General features: G+C 47.0%; 1 protein-coding gene across 5 annotated transcripts in view; it reads right to left on the bottom strand.

The window, feature by feature from the left end:
- DNAJC13 (DnaJ heat shock protein family (Hsp40) member C13) overlaps positions 1-21239 on the bottom strand; it is a 1667846-nt gene that overhangs the window by 999858 nt on the left and 646749 nt on the right. For all 5 annotated transcript variants that reach the window (XR_014970022.1, XM_085630673.1, XM_085630671.1 and 2 more), the window contains 3 exons: positions 16623-16776; positions 9185-9288; positions 8863-9022 (listed from right to left, as the gene is read on the bottom strand). Coding sequence is in view for 4 of the 5 variants with exons in the window: in XM_085630673.1 (XP_085486799.1) it covers positions 8863-9022; positions 9185-9288; positions 16623-16776 (418 nt within the window). In the remaining variant the exon portion in view is untranslated. The remainder of the gene's footprint in view (positions 1-8862; positions 9023-9184; positions 9289-16622; positions 16777-21239) is intronic.

Genomic DNA, 21239 nt, shown 5'->3' with positions numbered 1-21239 from the left:
GTTAAGCTGGAGGATGGAAGGGTCTGGAATCTCAACAGAGTAGCAAGGCTCAAAAGTAATAAAAAAATATTATAGCGTGGTGTCCTCCTTCCAATTATTTTTATTGTTTTTTTGGGGGTTGTGTGTGTGTGTTTTGTTTTTTGTTTTTTTACTTATGAAAGGGGAACCCTTTGTATGTCATGGTTCCAAGGCTTCTGTCAACTGGAACAACTGGGTAAGATGCTCAATAAAAAACGACTTATTTGGAAAATCTCTTACTGCATGGATTTTACTTCATTACACAATTAAAGGAATTATAGGTCATAAAGGGAATAAATGGGAGTACATTATTGTTTGTGAGTTGGAATCCTTTATTGTATATTGATGTTTAGCTTTCCAATTGTTGTGCAGACTGTACATAATGCAATACATTATTGTTAGGCAGAGTTCAGGAGATGTGCATTTTATTCTTTGCTAGTGTTGGCTGGTGAGCTTGTTCAATGTTTGTTCTTTATAGCCATACTATCACAACCATAAGGTAACTCTAGTGGTACCATTGACTTTCATCTCAGTATTGTAGAGGAGTCAGTCTGATCACAGAAGTATTATTAGTTCCCACAGTCGTGTTCTTCCTAGGCCTGTGTGTAAACTATGTAGTCATTCAGGACAGGGGAGAGAAAGTAGGCTTGGTCCATCCTATAAAACTAATAACTAGTGGTAAGAAATCCAAGGAAAAACCTACAAAATTGGCAAAATTCTTAGCAAAGAGAAAATTAGCATAACCAGAGAAGCACCTGCAGGAATGTGTATTAATTGTTTTTAACCATGTAATATCTTGACAATGAGTAACAGCACTCAAAAATTCTGTTAAGGGGGGAGGAGCCTAGCGCGCATCCAAGATGGTCGCGTGAGCACAGGGCTCCCCGGACCCTCTCTGCTCCTCGGAATTTATCCTGAGAATATCCTGACGTGGCTTATGGAATCTGGGAGATAAAGACCAGCTGAGCGTATATCTCTTTTCAAAACTCAAATCGGACCTGGGAATCCTGAGTTGTCGTCGTCGGAACTTTTGGGACCCACCCGACGGAGGTGACCGGGGTGAAGGTGACCCGAGGGACCGGGCTGCAATTGAACAACAGCGGCTTCAGCGCGGTGCCAGCTGCCGATCCACCACTTTCGGTTTCGGTTTTGCACTTCAGGAGACCGGCAGGGAGGTGCGCTCGGGGTGGAGAGGTGCTTCCTGGGCCTCTGCATGAGGTTTTCTTTCATCTGCCACTAGAGCGCCTATCGCCTCGGACCCCCTATACCGACATTTTGTGGTCTTCTTGCTGGTGCCTTACACCTCTTGATTGGAGGTCCCCTCGGGTGACCGTGTTCACATGGGGGGCAAAGGGGGTCCCGAGGGCCGCAAGACCAAGGCTTCCCTCCGCGGGGGGGCAGTCCAGAGCAATAACATGGACCGCTACACCCAGGGCAGGGGGCCCTCTGGCGCTGCTGGCCTCCCCTCGGATACTGCGGAAGGAGGCGCGACCGCCACTACGGAACTATCCTTGCAGGACATTATGGGCGCCATTGATGGCATCAGGGAAACCATTGCGACGCAATATGAGGCCCTGGCCCGTAAGATTGACACTGTTGCGATCGATGTCACCCTGATCCGGGCCGACCTCTCCAAAACTAACGAGAAGGTCCAGGCTCTCGACGCACGGACCTCCACCCTCGGTGCGGATGTGTCGGATCTGCGGGCCGCGCTTGGAGACATCAGGGTGGTTAACGACCATATGGCCCGGCGGCTTGAGGACTTCGAGGGACGGGCCCGACGCAACAACATCCGCGTCATAGGTGTACCGGAGTCCTCTGACGGCCGCCCGGTTGACCTCGTGGTCGAGGAACTTATCCTGAAACAGTTGTCCTCGGCTGGCCTAAGTAAGTTCTTTGCCGTGGAGCGGGCCCATCGAGTTCCGGGCGGTCGGCCACGGCCGGGGGCCCCCCCCGAGGCCTATCGTGGCCAAACTGTTCTATTACAGGGACCGCGACGCTATTCTGCAGGCCTCACGGACCCACGGCCCGGTTCGTCATGAGAACTCGACCATCAATTTTTACCCGGACTTCACGCAACTGGTCCAGAAACAACGGATGGGATTCCAAGGGGTGAAGCGTCGTCTCCGTGAGCTGGGCCTAAAGTATTCGATGCTCTACCCTGCAAAACTCCGAGTGGAACATGGGGATCGGACAGCCTTTTTTGACTCTCCTGTGGCTGCAAGTGACTGGCTGGACTCTCTGCCGGACGGAGGTGGCCGTCCCGGACCCTCTGCGGGCACCGCAGGTGATGGGTCCCCTTTAGAATGACTTTTGGTCCTTGATTTTGCCTTTTTGCACTGTACAGTCGGGTCTTATTTCATTTGCATATTGTGTTTTACCAGGACCAGTGAGGGGGGCGGGCGGGGACGGGTCCCTTACCTCCTCTGGGTTCTTTTCGTAGAATGGGGTTAGTGGGGCGACAGGCACACTGCAAGTTGGGGGGGTTTTTTGGCCCGCAGGGGTGCAGGGTGGGGGGAGTTGGTCCTGGGGTGGGGTTGGGGGGGAGGAGGGTTTGTTTTGCTGTGTGTTTTTTTTTGTTTACAGGGCGAGGTACTGATTTTTGTCCACATTTGGGAACTGTGCTGCAAGCGGGGGGACCCTTGATCTATTGGGGGGGATGGGGGGGACGGGTTGAGGCTTATGTCATGGAACGTCAATGGGTTGGGGGACCGTATCAAGCGGGGTGTAGTACTGCAATATTTGCGTCGTTTGACTCCTGATGTGGTGTTTCTCCAGGAGACGCATCTGGTTGGCAATGTTTGTCATGCAATGAACAGGGGGGGATACCGCCTCGTGGCCCATTCTGGTTTCACAACTGGTTCCAGGGGGGTGGGCATTCTGCTGCGAACCTCACTTCCGGTGGAGATCACTAAGATAGTCTCGGATGACAGAGGGCGCTATGTGTGTTTGATTGGGAGGTGGGAGGGGCAGCCCCTTGCCCTGGTTTCAGTTTACGTCCCCCCGGGCCTCCAGAACTCCACCTTCACTGACTTGGGTCGAATGCTGCTTGACCTTCCGGACAGCCTCCTGCTCATGGGCGGGGACTTTAATTCTGTGGTTTCGGGTGAACTGGATCGTCACCCACCAAGGACCCTCCCCGCTGCCCAGGCATGGCTGGGTGGGATGCTGGAGACCTTCGGCCTGGTGGATAGTTGGAGATTAATGCATCCGACCCAATGTCAATTCACCTTTCACTCGGGGGCGCATGGGAGTCTCTCTAGGTTAGACTACTTCCTTATGCCCGCGGCGCAGACTGGTCGGATTCGAGAGGTCAGGCACCTGGCGCGGGGTATCTCCGACCATTCTCCGCTGTGGCTTGTTTTTGACACCGGGCCGCGGTCTGCAGGGCGGATCGCTCCCATTAACCCATGGTACCTGCGAGACCCTACGACTCGTGACAGCCTGGTTAAGGCTATGGACCAATACTTCCTGGATAACGAGGGGTCGGTGTCTTCTGCAATGTCCCTGTGGGAAGCCTTTAAAACCGTGATCCGCGGACACGCCCTTTCCCAGATAGTGGTGGCTAAGAGGGTCAAGAGTGAGGCAGTGGTGAGGCTGGAGACTGACATCTTGGGGCTGGAGTCGGCCTTGGAGGCGAATGTTACTCCGGACGGGCTCCATGCCCTCAGCCTGAAACAGTTTGAATATAGGTCCCTGGTCACTGACGCGGCCAAAACTATGTATAGGGAGCAGCAGGGTCGACTGTACGATGCCGGGGACAAGGCGGGAAAGTTGATCGCGTGGCTGGACAGGAAGGAGAGAGTGAATCGTGTGGTCCCGGAGTTGCGTGCTGCGGATGGTGTGTGTGTGACGGAGCCTGACGAGATTGTGGAATGTTTTGCCGACCACCTCCGGGCTGTGTACTCCCCAGTGACTGACAGGGATGAGGACGACTCTCGCCTTCTACTGAGGGATATCGCCTTGCCCTGCCTGTCCGTTGAGGACCGTGAGCGGCTGGACGCCCCCTTGTCGGTGGATGAAATAGCGACCGCGATCCGCTCCCTTCGCTCGGGCAAGGCTATGGGTCCCAACGGTCTGCCCATTGAGCTATATAAATTGCGCCCTGACAAGCTTGCGCCCTTCCTCAGTCGCATGTTCCGTGAGTCTCTGGCGGCGGGTTCCCTCCCGGTCGATCAGCGTTTGGCCACGATAGTCGTTATCCCCAAGGAGGACAAGCCGCGAGATCGCTGTACTTCTTACCGGCCTATTTCACTGCTAAATGCGGAGCCTAAGATCCTGGCGAAAGTCCTTGCCAATCGTCTGTTGAGCGTCGTGTGCGATCTGATTCATCCGGACCAATGCGGATTCATCCCGCATCGTAACACCGCTCTTAACTTGCGGCGTCTTCATGGCGCCCTTGCCAGGGCGGAGCTCCTCTCCGAACCGGCCGTGCTGGTTTCTTTGGATGCCACGATGGCTTTTGACACCATCGAGTGGCCATTCCTCTGGGCTGTCTTGGCTAAATTTGGCTTTGGGGAAGGTTTTATTGGCTGGGTGAAGCTTCTGTACACGGGACCCATGGCTCAGGTGGTGGTGAACGGGCGGGTCTCTCGGCCCTTTGCCCTCGGCAGGGGCACGAGGCAGGGATGCCCGTTGTCCCCTTTGCTCTTCGCTCTCGCCCTGGAGCCACTCGCGGCTTGGCTCCGCTGGGAGCCCTCGCTTCGAGGGATCCGGTGGGCCCCGGGCTTTGAAGATCGGGTTTCGCTGTATGCGGACGATATTCTCCTATATCTCACCTCACCGCGGCAGTCGCTCAACGTCCTCTTTGACGTTCTGACTTCCTTTGGGAGTAATTCGGGTCTCACGATCAATTGGTCTAAATCCTGCGTCTATCCGATCTCCGGTGGTCCTCCACTCCTACCGCCTCGGCTTCCGATCCAGGTATCACTGAGCGGCTTTAAGTACCTGGGGATATACGTTTCGCTGGACCCGGTGGCTCGCTATGAGCTGAATCTCCTGCGTCCGCTTCGGCGATTGCGAGAGGATACGGCCCGGTGGTGCAGGCTGCCCCTGTCCCCGCTGGGTCGGGCCGCGCTGTTCAAAATGATGTCCCTTCCCAGGTTCCTCTATGCACTCCAGAATTCCTTCGACGTCATCCCAGTGGCCTACTTTCGGGAGGTAGAGAGCCTGCAGAGGAGACTGGTGTGGGACGGGCGGGCGCGTATTGCTCTTGCTAAGCTTACTCTCCCCTGGTATGACGGGGGCATCGCGCTTCCCGACATTCGCAGGTATTATTGGGCCGCGCAGCTTTCGGCCATCAACCATGCCACGTATGCGCCTGGCCTGAACCCGGCGTATGAGATGGACAAGTTCCTGCTTCCCGGCGGGGACTATAACAGGGCGCTGTACTCCCGCTCGGCTGGCCGGACCCTTACGGGTCCTACTAAGATCGCTGTGCGGACCTGGAGGGCCGCCACTGCGGCCACGGGCTGGGGTGAGCGACTGACATGTGCTACTCCTTTGTTTGCCTCCGATCGCCTGGGGAGCCTCTGGACTACGAAGGGGTTTGACCAGTGGGACACGATTGGTATCAGCAAAGTGGGAGACCTGTGGCATAAGGGCGCGGTTAAGACTTTCGCGGCTCTTCAGGCCGAATATGAGCTTACGGACAGGGAGTTCTTCCGCTATGCCCAGGTTCGACACGCCCTGCTCTCGGTCTTTGGAGAGGGGACCACGATCCCGGTTTCCTCGCCCCTCGAGGACCGCATACTTGACGGACATGTCCCGGACAGCACTATTTCTTTAATTTATAAGAAACTGATTAATCATCGGGCTGACCTCTTGGTGCGCCTTCGGGAGGCTTGGACGGGGGATGGGGTGGAATTGGACGACGAGGACTGGCAGTCTGCACTGTCGTCCCCCAAAGAGGTCGCCATTCCAGCCCGTCTCCGGTTGGTACAGCTTAAGATTCATCACCGGGTGTATGTGACGGGTCCTCGCTTGGTCTCGATGGGATATTCCGACGATGGGCTCTGTAAGCGGGGTTGTGGGCTCAGTGCCACCTTTCTCCATATCCTGTGGGAGTGCCGCGAGGTGGCGGACTACTGGCGCCGGGTACATACGGTTATGGGACAGGTCACTGGGGTTGTGCTGCTGCCGGAGGTGCGTCGCTGTGTCCTGAATGTGTGGGAGCCCAATGATTATAGCGCGGCTCAGACTCGGTGGGCGGCCCTGGGGAACATGATTGCCAAGAGAGACATAGCGCAGCTTTGGGGTGCCCAGCGGCCGCCCACCGTGTCAGTATGGAAGGAGAATATGGACTGGTGTATGTTCAGGGAGAAGACTGTGTATGTTGCCCGTGGTAAGCCGGGGGCATGGGGCAGAATCTGGGGGCAATGGAATGCTTATCGCGGGGGTATCTGTACGCCCCCCCTGGTGGACACCGATATCGCCATGTCCCCCTGACCCTTGACGGTTCCGGGCACCTTTTGGAATGACTACATATGGACGTTCAGTTCCCTTGGCCCCCCCCCCCGTCCCCAGCCTCCCGGTACTCCTTCCTTTCGTGTGCCGCTTAATGGTCTGACATGGAGTTCCCCGGAGGAAGCCTGACCTGCGCCGTTTGTCTTTATGCCTCGCCTTTTGTTTTTCTTTTAGTTTTCTGTGTTTGTTTGATCTAAGTCTCCTGTGCCTCTAGAACTATCCGGACTCACTACGGGGCCGACCCCCGGGAACCGACTGCAGCTTTGATAAATGTATATTTCATTCTGTACTTAGCGGCCGGTCCTGGTGGTTGTAGGCCCGTGCTTGTAATCGAATTATTGTTCAATAAAAACTTTTAAAAACAAAACAAAAAAAAAAAAAAAATAAAAAAAAAAAATTCTGCTAAGGTCTTGCAACAGTAGTATATATAATAGAGGATGTGGCTTCACGACTACAATCAATCAATCAAGGGTTTGAGAAGCGCGACTACTCACATGTAAGGATGTCAAGGAGCTGGGGTGGAGGGGAGGTGCAGGATCCAGTCCATCAAGGAGGAGCTCTATCGAAGAGCCAAGTTTTGAGATCTCTCGCTTAGATAGGGAGTGATGTCCTCTGTCTGAGGTGGAGCGGAGGGCGTTCCAGACTCTGGCCGCGAGGAAGGAGAAGGAGCGGCCTTCCGATCTGGACTTCCTGGTGCGGGGGACCACGGCGTGGGAGAGCTGGGATGATCGTAGGGTCCTTAGGGGTGCGTGGAATTTCAGTCAGCTGTTCAGGTATGCTGGTCCGGTGTTGTGGAGGGCTTTGCATGTGTGGGTGAGGATCTTGAAGGTGATTCTAGCCTCGATGGGGAGCCAGTGGAGTGTGCGCAAGTGCTGGGAGATGTGGCGGTGTCTTGGCAGGTTGACGATTAGTCTTGCGGCGGCGTTCTGGATGTTTTGTAGCTTCGGGTGAGGTTTTTGTCGATTCCGGCGTAGTGCGTTGCCGTAGTCAAGCCTGCTGGTGACGAGGGTGAAAGTAACAGTCTTTCTGTGTTTGAGGGCGATCCATTTGAAGGTCTTGCGTAGGAGGCGGAGGGTGTGGAAGCAGGAGGATGCGACCGAGTTGATCTGGCGGTCCATTTTGTGTTCGGAGTCCAGGATGATTCCGAGGTTGCGTGTGTGGGCACGTGGAGGTGGGCGGGCTTCCGAAGGCGGGGGACCACCAGGTGTCGTTCAAGGCGTCAGGGTGTGGGCCCATGATGAGTACTTCTGTTTTGTCAGTGTTGAGTTATAGGCAGCTGCTATTCATCCATTTGGCGACTGCTTCCATGCCTTCTTGAAAGTTGTGTTTGGCTGCGTTGGGTTCGTTGGATAGGGAGAGGATGATTTGGGTGTCGTCTGCGAATGAAACAATGTTTAGTCCGTGGGTTCTGACGATGGGGGCGAGCGGAGCCATGTAGACGTTGAACAGCGTGGGGCTGAGGGAGGATCCATGGGGGACTCCGCAGGTGGTTGGTGTAGGGTCCGAGAGGAATGGAGGGAGTCTGACCCGCTGTGTTCTGACAGAGAGGAATGAACAGATCCAGTCGAGGGCCCTGTCCCGGATCCCTGCGTCGTGAAGGCTGCGTGTTAGGGTGCGGTGAGAGACTGTGTCGAAGGCCGCTGAGAGGTCGAGGAGGATGAGGGCTACGGTCTCTTCTCTGTCCAAGAGGAAGCGAATGTCATCTTTTGCGGCGAGGAGGGAGGTTTCTGTGCTGTGGTTTTTTCTGAAGCCGGATTGGGAGGAGTCGAGGATGTTGTGCTTCCTCGGTTACATTTGCTGGAAACGGGAGAAGGGAGATGGGTCTGTAGTTTTTGAGGTCGGTGGGGTCCGCCAAGGGTTTCTACAGGAGGGGGTCTATCTCGGCGTTCTTCCAGTCATAGGGGAAGGAGGCGTTTGCGAGGGAGCGGTTGATGGTGTAGCGAAGCATGGGTGAGCTGACGACTTTGAAGGTGGGGAACGAGGTTTGAGTCTGGCGGGAGGCTCAAACATTCTGAGATTCTGGGCAAATCACTTAATTTTCCTGTGCCTAAAAATAAATGTGTCCATCTGTAATGCAACTGGTGCTTGTGTAAAGCGATCGGATACCTTGGGGTCAAGTTTGTGCCACATAAAAATGCACACAAAAAACATCATATGTGCAATGCTCAGACTTCTGCAAAACAAAATGGGTAGAAAAAAGACCAGTATCTTTTTGGCTCTACATGTAAATATTAACAAATCACAAATAGGTTGAAACATGAAGAAAATGTAAACATATGTGCTCATCAAAATTACCAGATGCAAAACCTCCATCATTCAACCAAGCTTAGACAAAAGTCATGTAACATAGCAAATATCAATTTCTTTTGCCATTCTTACCCTCTCGAGCATTGCAACAATATATCGTGTGTCCGTAAAAGGTCCAATTTCCTCATGACATCTGCCATATACAATAGCCAGTGCTTGTAAACATAGACACTTCATGTTCACCTTAGGGGTGAGTAGAAAACGATGGTACAATTCATTAAAAAACTCGTACCTAAAAATAAAAAGAGACAAAAGAGATCTTGCAGTTTAGAACCAGATAGAGAGGCTCATGTGGTTAGACCAGGTAAAAACACAAAAAATCACAAAAACAAAACTGACAAAGAAGCATATCAGAAAGTAAAGTCAGGTAATAAAGCTTGGTACAGGGTCTTACGATCTTTTGATTGCTCCAGACTCCTCATTTTCATCTTCTTCCAGCAATAGTCTAAGATAGTAGTCTCCTATTTTAATTTCATCAGCCAAGCACTCATATCGAACCTAAACCAATAACAAAAACGAATCATTAGCATGCGTAATTAGGACCAAATGTGGGTATGATCTTGGATATTGCATTACATACGCTAATGAAAGCCGTACTGTTTTTGTATTGTTTAAAACGCCTATGAGCTACCAATACTGCTCTCTAGTTACAGTGCGCTGATACGTCAGTGTCAGCATCAGGTCTCTAGTTTCACTGTTGAAAGAAAAGCGTTAGTATTAGCAAGCCTCAAGGAAGAACGTGAAGGAAAGTCTACATATCCTTTGAAAAGAAGAGGTAGTGGAAATGCTGGTGTGTTATGAGAGTGTGGGTTACCGAAGGATTCTTCACACTGTGCTAACGTTTCTGGACTACAGAGTGAAGGGTAAGAGGCACTTTTTAAGAGTTTCTTGCAGAGGAATGTACTTCACTTTAGGTTGCTTGGTATTTCCAATGCATTGTTGCATTTGGAAACGTAGATAGCTCATTTAAAAACTAGAACCCTTCTTGAAAAGACAGGTTTTGATAGGTATGCTGAATATCTACTAGACATTCTGGTTTCTATGTTCCAGCATCTGAATTATAAATATGTTATTCTACCACTATCAAGGTTATTTCTCTCCATAATATTTTGTTGTCTCTTGGAACTAGGATTAGTTCATTGATCTTACAGTATGTGGGGTTCCTTTTTGTGAGACAGCAAGTTTAGTATTACAGAGCTCTTCTATTGAAACACGTGTGGATTATGCACCTTGCAACTTAATTCTGCATGCACAACAGAGGCAGCTGGCCTAAAAGCAACAGAAATTACGTATCATGCAATTTACAGAGAGACCTGCTGGGTACACTGCTTCCTGATCAGTCCCCTAATTAAGGTGATTTTCATGATCGTGGACAAAAGGAAGCTTCGTATGTACAGCTTCGGGGCACGCAAGAAGGTTTAGTTCCATTTAAAGGTTTTGTTTTTTTAAAAACAATTTATTATCATTATAATACACATCGAGTAGATAAATGTTTTATTTTAAATGCATGAAACAATAGCAAGACTATGGGTAAGATATTCTTCCTCCCCTCCAGTGTCTCTCTTAATATTTTATTTTTTTATTTTAACAACTTGTAAAGCGCACAAATACCCGTAGGTGTCTCGGTGCTATATGCTGGAAGGGTAGGTAATGGCTGGTGAGTAAAAGCCTACTGCTTGAAAAGCCAAGTTTTTATTTGTTTTCTAAATGATAGCAGCATGGGACTAGCCTTAATCTGCACGGGAAGAGAATTCCATAATTTGGATGTGGTGACTACGAACCTTCTGTAACCCCAGTTGACTGTTTTGGTTCTAGGGAGGATCAGAAGTTTAGCATCTGCTGAGCGAAGAGATCTGATGGGCGTGCGAGCCAGAAAGGCTTTCTTCAAGTATTCCGGACCTGTATTGTGAATTGCCTTGTAGGCAATACAAAGAGCTTTAAATTTCGTTCTACTTCTTATGGGCAGCCAATGGAGCTGTTGCACCACATTAGAGATGGACTTGAACTTGGAAGTAACCGACAGCATCCTGGCGACTGCGTTCTGTACCAACTGCAGTCTGCCCAGTACCCTTTCCTGGGCATTAATTAACAGGCTGTTGCAGTAGTCAAACTTAGACATGACCAGAGCACCGATTAACTTTCTTCCGGTATTCGCCGGTCCAAAAGGTAACAATTTATTTATCCTTCTTAACAGATAAAAGGATGAGGAGACCACCGCTTTAACGTGATGTATATAAGATAATCTGTTGTCAAAAATTACACCCAAATTCCTGGCCTTTTCTACAAAGATTAGGGGTAATCCCAAATTATCTGGCCACCAGGCTGGGGACTATCCTGGGGAAAGATTTCCAAAGACCAAGACTTCTGTCTTGGTTGAGTTCAATTTGACACAGTGATTTGACATTCAGGTACTAATGGCCAGCATACCATCATGAAAGCTGGCCTAAACTGCATCTCCATTTTTATGCACAGCAAGCACCAATTGAGTGTCAATCCGCGTAGGACGTGAGACCCATTCCAAATTATTTAATTACACGTGCTAAGTCCATATCATAGATGTTAAACAATGTCGGACTTAGCGACGATCTTTGTGGAACTCCACATGGGAGTGAGAAAACTGGTGAGGTGAAGTCGCCCAAACTAACTGACCGGGTTTGATTGGATAGAAATGAGGACAGAAGGGCTTTGGCCTTGTGCTCAATGCCTAAGGCTGAGCCACGATTGATCCACATAGCATGATCAACCGTGTCGAAAGCTGATGATAGATCTAAAAGCACCAGTGCTGCGGCACCCCCTTTGTCCAGCACAAACCAAATTTCATCCGATACTTTAATGAGTGCTGTTTCTGTGCTATGTCCTTTCCTGAAGCCAAACTGTGCATCATCCAGCAGCTTATTTTCCTCAATAAATAGTGCCAGCTGCGTGTTCATGATCTTTTCAAAGAGTTTAGCTGGTAGAGGCAGACGCGCAATGAGTTGATAGTTTTTGATCTCTCCTGGATCAAGATAAGTTTTTTTTTTAACAGCATTAGAATAGAGGCCTTTTTCCAAATGGAACGATAAGTGCCTGAACTGAACAAAGCGTTGCAAATATTGGCCAGGTTGGTGCCTATTAGGTCTGGGAACAACTTCAGGACTGACGAGGGATCCGGGTCAAATGGGGTGCCTGATTTGCTTGTGTTAACCAGATCAGTGATCTGATCTACTGAAACTGGCTTGAATTCCATAAATTTGGAGCTGACCCTGCTCTTATTATCTCTGACCGGCTGATTGCAGCCCACCGTGGGGGCAATGAAGTTTGAATACATTTGTCTTACCTTATCCTGAAAGCCACTGGCTAGCGAGTCGCAGAGTACTTGGGATGCTAGGTTAGCAAAGTTATCCGCTGGCCCTGCCAACTTAGAGACTACCTGAAACAGCTGTTTAGCTGAGTCTTGTGCAGTTTCTATTTTCCTAGTGTAATAATTGCCTTTTTCTATAAGTAAAAGACGTTTGTAATTTGCCAGTGCCAGCTTGCAGAGAGATTTCTCCTGGTTGTCATACTCTAAGCACCAACGCCTTGCTTGTTTCCTACAGCATTGTTTTACCAGCCTCAGTGAACCAAGGGGCTCATGGAGCCTTCCTATTTTTTGAGACCATTTTAAACGGTACTAGATTAGTAAAAGAATTTTGAAGCCATTCCGTGTAATTTGTGGTGGTCAGTTCTGGGTCCGTAGCCTCTTCTGGCTGAGTGTTAATTTGATACTGTTTAAGAAGGGCCTGATCTACCCCACTCCACGCTTTAAACTATTGAGGGGGGGGGGGGGTGAGCAGGGGAGTGTGGAGGAAGAATCCAATATCCCAATATCAAATAAAACTGCAAAATAATCTGACCACGTCAGAGGGAGGATCTCTTTTATAGAGATCTGCTTGTTGTTTGTGAAAAGACCATACAGTGTAACCCAGCTGAGTGCGTAAGATTCGTGACTTTTTGGGAAAGCCCGAACACCTTTAACTCGGAGGCAAGGGTTATGGAATCCTGACCTTCGGCGACTTCCAAATGAAAATTAAAATCCCCAAGAATGGTACAATTAGATTCACCTGCAACGGGTTCCAGAATGTTTCCAATTGCTGATAGAAAATCTCCCCTGGGGCCTGGTGGACGATATAGGAGGATCTCCTTAAAAGATTGATGATTAGTGAGCATTATATTAAAGTTAAATGCCTCACACACCATGGAGGGAATCGTCTCTATCTTGACTGTGAATTCATTTCAGTATATAAGAGCCAGACCATCCCCTTTTTTCTTTACTCTGTCGCATCTGTATGCAGCAAAGCCATCCAGAGTGGCAAAACAGAAATCTGGGCATGTAGAGGGGTCAGCCCATGTTTCTGTGATAAATAGAAGATCAAGATGATGGTTATCTAAGAGTTCTGCTATTTCGTAATTATGCTTTGGGAGGGAGCGTGCATTGATCAAGGCGAAAGAGACCTTGTCCTTTCCATTATACTTATTATATTTTTGGCTGAGTGTTTCTGATTCCAGTTACAGTCTGGCTAGACTGTATCCTGTCTTGGGCCTCAATCTCCAACCACAGGTAGGACACAAAAATGTGACCCTGTTGGGGAGAATAGCTGGGTCTAGTTGGGCACACCGATAGCCACCATAATTGATAGCTCGTAATTGCTTACTGGTATAGTATATTCTGCGTCCCTGACAGGCACGGAAGGGCTCAGACGGGCTTGCCTTCGGTGCGTCCCCTGTGCACGTACCCTGCGCAACGGCGCCATACTGCGTCTTTATCAGGGAGGAGGCGGAAGTGCCTGGCCGAGCCCGGCATAGCACCCCAACTAGAATCCGGAAGTGGAGTGCGAGCAAGGAACGTTACGTCCGCCTTCCCTCCCTCCACTCAAACTGCCCCTACGCGCAGCAGTGGACCAGGGAGAGGAACGCGGATGAAAAGCCAGGTAAGAGGTCAAGATAAGAAAAAGCGACAGATGGTAGTAAAACAGATGCAAAATAAAATTCCCAATTAAAGAAGAGCCCTAAGGACGTAAAACAAATTTAAAATGATCTAGCATCACAGTAGGTTAAAAAGTCAAATAAAACAAATTAAAACAAATTGGCCAGCAGTGCTAACCTTCCAACAGTCCAGTATGAGACAAAAGTCTCCTGGTCAGAGAAGAGGTTACTGGGTAATTTTCTCAAGAAGCCATTTGGGAGTAGTGTAGGATCGCCCTTTAGACCGCGAAGGCCAAAATCCTTGACAGTACATGTCTGAAAGTACTCTATGCCAATTTACTTACCTGCTTCTACCTTGCTGTAGCAGTGATGGTAAGCCAATGGGGCACTCAATGGTCAAAGGCAAGCGCATCACAAAACGAGGCGATACACACCAAATATTTTTATGTAGAAAATCAGTGTGCAGGATCTAATAGGAAAAATAGTCAGTCCCCGAGACCGTAATCTCTTGAAAGGGGAATAACTAAACTCTACTTTAGACGCTACCATCCCCACAGGATTGGAAAGCACAATCCCAGGTTACTACCTAGAGGCAACCTTTTTGGTTCATTCTGCTATCAACTAAAGGTAGATTTGTCCAGGTCTTGGGGAAGCACTACTCAGATTTTGAGAAAAAATATAAATGGTCACTACCACAGAGGCGGGACAAGAACAAAAATAAAGCAAGAAAGGTGACCGTTAACAATAAAGAATAAGAAATCTCAACTTCAATAAGGGACAAAAAGCACCTCTTCAAGAGACTAAAAGCTCCCCCAGTCACTCTAGGGACAAAACTACAAGGACTAGCTTTCAATCATGACATATCGAATACACAATTCTTGGAATCACATATACACTATCAATTTCAACTCAAAGTGGCTCCGGAACTTTCAGAAGCAGCATCCATTCAACACAGAGGGAGGAGGCACTGACACACAAACACACATGTCTAGGCATTCAACACACCCGAGCCAGTTGTGACAATGGCAGAGCAAGTGTGATATCAACATACGGCCTGCACAGTCATGTAGCTTTCGACTTTTGGTTCTTAAGTGCTCTAAACAGGAAACTTGGATTTTAAAGGCCCAATATCCCTGTCTATGTACCCAAACTCCTGACTACAAAAGAAAGATGTAAATGCCCTCTAATGTTTGGAGAGCAGATCAGACATACTTCCACTCAGTACGACATAACTTCTAAGTATTTTCTATTCATTGTCATAGACACAAGAGTGTCACACATAGATCCACAAGAGAATAGAAGTCCCAGGATAACCACTAACTAGTCGAACGAGTTCTAGGTTTGATTCATTGCAAGTCATTCTTGATTATGCCCTATTTACCACGGATGAAAAGGACGCCTGCCGCCCGATATTGCTGGACCTCTTAGCCACCTTCAACCCAGTTGACCATTCCATCCTCATATGCACCCTGGAGACTTGAATGGGATTCACCGGCAATATCTTTCAATACAAAGGATAGCAAGCCATTCTGGAAGGCCCTTTCGTGTATGCGCTCTCTAGACCAAGGTGGATCCGTGGTTAGTTGCCACATAACTGGGGAGGACTGGGAAGCACACTTTGGAAAAATGTATTCTGATGCTAACCTGGTCGATCTGCAGCTATGGCCTGGGGACCCTCCATCATTTCCTCTGCTCTAGGAAGTCCCCCTTCACTCAGGAACCACGCACGAATCCTCAGCATCGTACTGGACTCCTCGCTTACAATGGACCGCCAGACCAACACCGTCTCCTCGGCCTGCTTCAACACAATCCGCCATCTTCGAAAGACCTTCAGATAGATCCCCACTGAATCCATGTTTGACAGTCACTCATGCCCTCATACGCAGCAGACTCGACTACAGCAACGCACTCTATGCCGGCGTCACCCAGAAACTCCTCTGAAGACTCCAGAATGCTGCAGCAAAACTAATCCTCAACATCCCCCATTGCAGCCACATCACTCAACAACTCTGCAACCTCAACTGGCTCCCAGTCAACAGAAGAATAACCTTCAAACTCCTTATCCATGCATACAAGGCCCTTCACAACGTCTGAACCACATACCTGAATCATCGCCTCACATTCAATGTACCCAACAGTGCCCCCTCTCCTCCAGCCCAACAGTGACACACCTGTCACCAATGTGAACTCTTGGTGAGGGGCGGAGGGTAGTCTGCCGCAGGTGAGGTTGTTGCTCGTCTGCCAACATTGAAGATCCTGAGCAGTCTCCTTGGGGATCTGAATAAAATTAGGGAAGCAGCCCAGATGCTGGGCCCACTGGAATCTGAGGTTTCACTTCAGGGCCCATATACGTCACCTGGCATACGACACAAGGAGGATGCACAGGGCCTGGAGACCAAGAAGCCTTGACGTGAACGTCAATGTTTTTTGCTCAGCCCCCCATCCAGATCTCCTCCTCACTGTTTTCTGACCACTTTCCACTGGAACCATTACCTTCTCCACCCCACTCACTGCTTTAAGTCCACTGTCTCCTCTACCCCCTCAACTCTTGGGATACCTCTTTGCTCTAGCCCTCTTCCAGTGTCCCTTATGCCCTGCTCACGTCTTTTATTCGCACACTCCTTTCCCCTCTAGTCCTTGATTCACCTCTTCACTGGATTTTGTCCACTCTCACGTCAAGCATCATCCACTCAACCCCTCTATATTTTATGCCTGCTTTCATTCAACCCCTCTATATTTTATGCCTGCTTTCACTTGTAGTACACCATAAACCATGTCGGTCTAAAGTTAGATGTACAGCTCAAGCAGCTTTAAATAGGAGTATGTGAGAGGGGTACACCTGCCAAATAACAGACACCTCAGTAAAGGATTATGGTAGAGAAGTGACATACTTCAAATTCATGATGGTTCCATGAGATGACGCTGTTGCTACCGAGTTCTCGATCAATGTTAAAAGCTCGCATTTCAGTTTCCAGGGTATCTCGTAGTTCTTCTCGCGTCTTGAAGTTCCAAATTAGGTTGGATCTTGCATGATCTTGATGAAATCTAGTAAAACATAAATTTTACACGGTTTAGTGCTAGTGACTCACTGCACTTTTTCCGGGCTCATTGGTTGATCTGCACCATTAAGCCAGAGAACCAGAGCATATTTTTCACCAACATTAAAACAGAATTCGAAAGCTGGCAATACACCAAATGCAGTGCTCATGACCTCACTCCAAATGTAAAATATGCAATTACAAATGTCAAACAATCTTACAGGTAAGATTACATAGATTACTAGATTTATTTTATATATCTGACTTAATAAAAATTAGTCCACTTTTACTATGGCATAAGATATGGACCTCTGAGGCAGCTGCCCTTAATAGGGCAATTTTATCAGATTGTATAAAATTAGAGAGCACGGAAAATATTCAATGGATTTCGTATGTTAAGGAATTCATTATCAACATGGGACATCCAATTTTCTATAACACTCCCTCCTCCCTATCCACGATCTCCAGAAAGGCTTTTAAAATAAGTTGTCTTGCCTTCCTGGAGAATAAACGGTGGCTTGAGGAGAGGACCAAGATATCCGTAATACAACATCAGTTATTTGTGCAAGGTCATGGTCTACAATCATATTTATCTTCTGAGTATTCCAGCTATAGTAGAATGTTATTAGCTAGGCTGAGAACTGGTACCTATCATAGGTTGCTAACTCTCCCAGATAGTAATGATTGGTCATTAAGTCTTCCAAATTGTCCATGTGATGATCTTTCTTTACAATCATCAATACATTGTCTCTTGTTTTGTAAATTTTACGAATGGGGGAGAAAGAGATATTTGATCCCCCTCCTTAAGACTTGGGGTTTGAGACAGTGTAGACCTGCTTATTTGAAGATGCTTCTATTAGAAGATGAAATGACTTTAACGCTGTATCAAATTTTTTAAAATTCGCAATTCGATGTAGATCATCTATGAACTAATTTCTGACTACTTCTGGATTTAGATTTTCCCACTATGTTGTACTTAAAATTCTTCATGTATTTCGATTTTTATTACTGTGTTTTAATTGTATGTAATTTTTGTGCTTTTATGATTTTAAATATGAAATCGAATAAAGCTATCTTTGACTTGACTTGATTACATATCACATTTCCAATATCACTATCAATCAGTGGGAATTACAATTTGAATGGCTTTTTTTGCAAGCGATGGACAGCATAGCTAAACATAACTGGTGAATTTCTTTTATTTTAATTTGTAACCATGATTGTATTTTAACAGCTTTTATTAAGTGAATAACAGAGGTATTCGTAAACACATAGTACGGTATTATAACCAATCCTAAGCAAAACTTCAATGTAATAATTTTTTTCACTCCATTTCTGTTTTCTGATCGTATACCAAATGTAAGAGTTCCCTGGGCCAAACCTTCAGGTTGCTGACAAAAGCTGTGTGCAGCAAACTTTGGCCTCAGAGTCTGACCTCGGACCACACCATGCATCCCACCCTCCGCAGGCAGAAAACTACCACCAAGTCTGAGCAGCGGGGTTGGTTGCATTACCAGGAATACAGCCTGGCCTTGATTTTTAAAAGATTCCATTCAGGTTTTGAGGATCCGAAAAGAATTTGTTGTTATAGTTAACCCTCAAAGGCTCACAGGGGGTCCCCATGTGGAAATGAGTGCGCTCATCCTGCCGCCTTATGTGCTTGCACATTTGTGGATTAAATGGATGACAACAGGACAAAAAATGTCCTCAGCCAATCAAGTGCAAATACTTAAAACATTTTGTTTTTTTACTTTTTGGATCTGCAGAGCTCTGCAAATTTGGCTTTACATAATTCCATGAAATTTGGCCTCTTCATGCACAACCCAGCCCCTTTTCAAACACTAATTTCTTGAAAACTACTGAATGGATTTGCACCTAACTAAGTAACACGCTCCATTGAGTAAAGTTCTACCTTCATGCCAAATTTGATTCAATTACATACTGCAGTTTTTCAAGCAAATAATCTTTGTGGAAACAGCATGACAAAACAGCCCTATTTTTAATGACCTCTGCTTGAACAATCTGCAGAAACTTAGTGGGTGTACTTTTTTTATTTTTTAAATTAAAGTTTCGTGCAGATTCGATAAACGGTACCAAAGTTAATAACAAAAAATGACTTTTCAGTGTAAACTCTGACCTAACCTGAACTACAGATGTACAGAGGCTCAATCAGTATTTTATATATATATATATATATATATATATATTCACTGAAAAAACCATAGGTTTCACACATGTTATAGTTAGCGGAAATTTTACTGATAAAAAACCAATGAAATTCCCCCGTTATAGTTAGTGCAGGCAACTATAACTCACGCGACCGCAATCCTCTGCTGATGCTAATACTGTATTTAGACACTTATTTGCCCATGTCTTCTTCCATACATTTTTAGCTATACATATATTACAAATATATTTTTTTCATAAAGACACATATGTCATCAGCAGAAGATTGCGGTCGCGTGAGTTATAGTTGCCTGCACTAACTATAACGGGGGAATTTCATTGGTTTTTTATCAGTAAAATTTCCGCTAACTATAACATGTGTGAAACCTATGGTTTTTTCAGTGAATTTGCAAGGTTTTTTAAATGCTAATTCCTAACTATAACGTGTGTGAAACCTATGGTTTTTTCAGTGAATTTGTACGGTTTTTTAAATGCTAAGTTACTTTACGCCATTCATGGCGTGCGCGCCCACTTAACGCAGTTTGTTCCGTGCGCGCACGGTGCGCTTCGCGCACCGCGCGCCCACTTTACGCAGTTAGTGCCGTGCACGCACGGTGGGCACGCGGTGCGATGACAAAGCAAGAAAGCACGTCAACAAATCTGTTTCTGCTTTCCTCCGTGACTATGGTATGGGTGCCATTTACCACAACAACTTGCGTTATGACATGCAAGACATTTATAGAGGAGATGGTGTGCACTTCAATGATGAAGGGAACAGAGTCTTCCTCTTGAACCTTAGACTCTGCATCGGTACTTACTTGTAGGTACCACTAAAAAATCATTTCATAAACACAACGGCTCTTTTTAGAGCCCCCTAATATCTAAACACTTAAATCTGATTTTCATTTTTTTTTTTTTTTTTTTCTACCGTACGCTTACCGTAAGCTTACCGTACGCGTACCCCGTGATTTTTTTTAAAATCAATAAATGTTTTTTTTGTACTTTTCTGTCCTTCTTTGACCCCCTTACAAATGTTAGGGGGTCTGTAACTCTCCTCATTGCCCCCTTTCCTTGTTTTCACTCTTTTTTTTCAGAGTGAAATACACAAAATGGCGGCCGCCGCTTCCTGGTTTCGGCCGATTCGAATGTTTACTAAGATCTAAGAGCCAATCAGAATCGCGCTCGCGCACGCCACCGTACGCTTACCGTAAGCGTACGGTAAGCGTACCGTAAGCGGGCTCAGATATATATATTGATTTAAAGGCTATTTTCTCAGAATCTACTGAACAGATTTACACCAAACCTACAAAAGGCACTTCCTTGACCTAGGGACTACCTCTCTGCCAAATTTTGAGTAATTCTGTTCAGCCGTTCGGGCTGTAGCTCGTTCTAAAGGTCCTATGGAAAAATGCATGGGAAAAACGCGTTTTGGGACCCCCCTTTTATCTCAGCCCCCGCTTGACGGATCCCCCCGAGACTTTCAGGGTAGGAGCGGAGCGTAGCGCCCCACCTATTTTGAGAAATTCGCGAGGATTCGTCGACCGGCGCCAAAGTTATTCAAAATAGAATGTTGAGGTTTTCCTATGGAAACGTGGTCCTAACTATAACTACCTACTGGCGACCGCCAGTAGGTAATATATATATATATTTTTTTTTTTTCCCACTCACACGCACGTATATAATGAAGAAAAAAAAAGGTTAAAGCTTAGTTATGTTTAGGAAAACTTTTTCCCCCTATACAAACCAAACTTAAACTAAACAAACGTAAAAAATTCTATGGTTATAGTTTTTATTTACAGTTTCTCCACCACCTTCAAAGTATTAGAAGTAGTGCACCTCGTTACACTCTCTTTTCAGCTCGCTAACCAGGCAACATTAAGTAAAGCTCGCCACTCGCCCATGCATTGTGTTGTGGCAAATTTTGCCGCTTGAGATGTTATAAGTCTTGTTATGAATGTTATGATTTCACATGGCATAAGTAATGCAGTACATAAGGGTGTAACTAGTGCATGGAAAAGGCTTAGGTTGCAGTTCACGTAGTGTGGCGAGTGAGGTGACACGACTGTGTTTGGGAGTGTGAGACTTATAGTAATTTAAATGTGAAGCGTAAATTATAAATTGAAACTATAATTATAACGTTATAATTTTTAATGTTTGAGTATTTTTCAACTTGGGGTTGTACATAAAGAATAAAGTATTTCTAACTATAAATTATCCTTTGTTATGTTATGTTAAATTGGTACTTATAGAGCGTGCAGCTACTCAGGAAGAGTGTCCCGGAGCTAAAAGACCTCGGGGCAGAGC

This window comes from Triturus cristatus, chromosome 10, assembly GCF_964204655.1.
Source record: "Triturus cristatus chromosome 10, aTriCri1.1, whole genome shotgun sequence".
Classification (NCBI taxonomy): Eukaryota; Metazoa; Chordata; class Amphibia; order Caudata; family Salamandridae; genus Triturus; species Triturus cristatus.
This window is presented reverse-complemented; position numbering and strand designations above follow the sequence as displayed.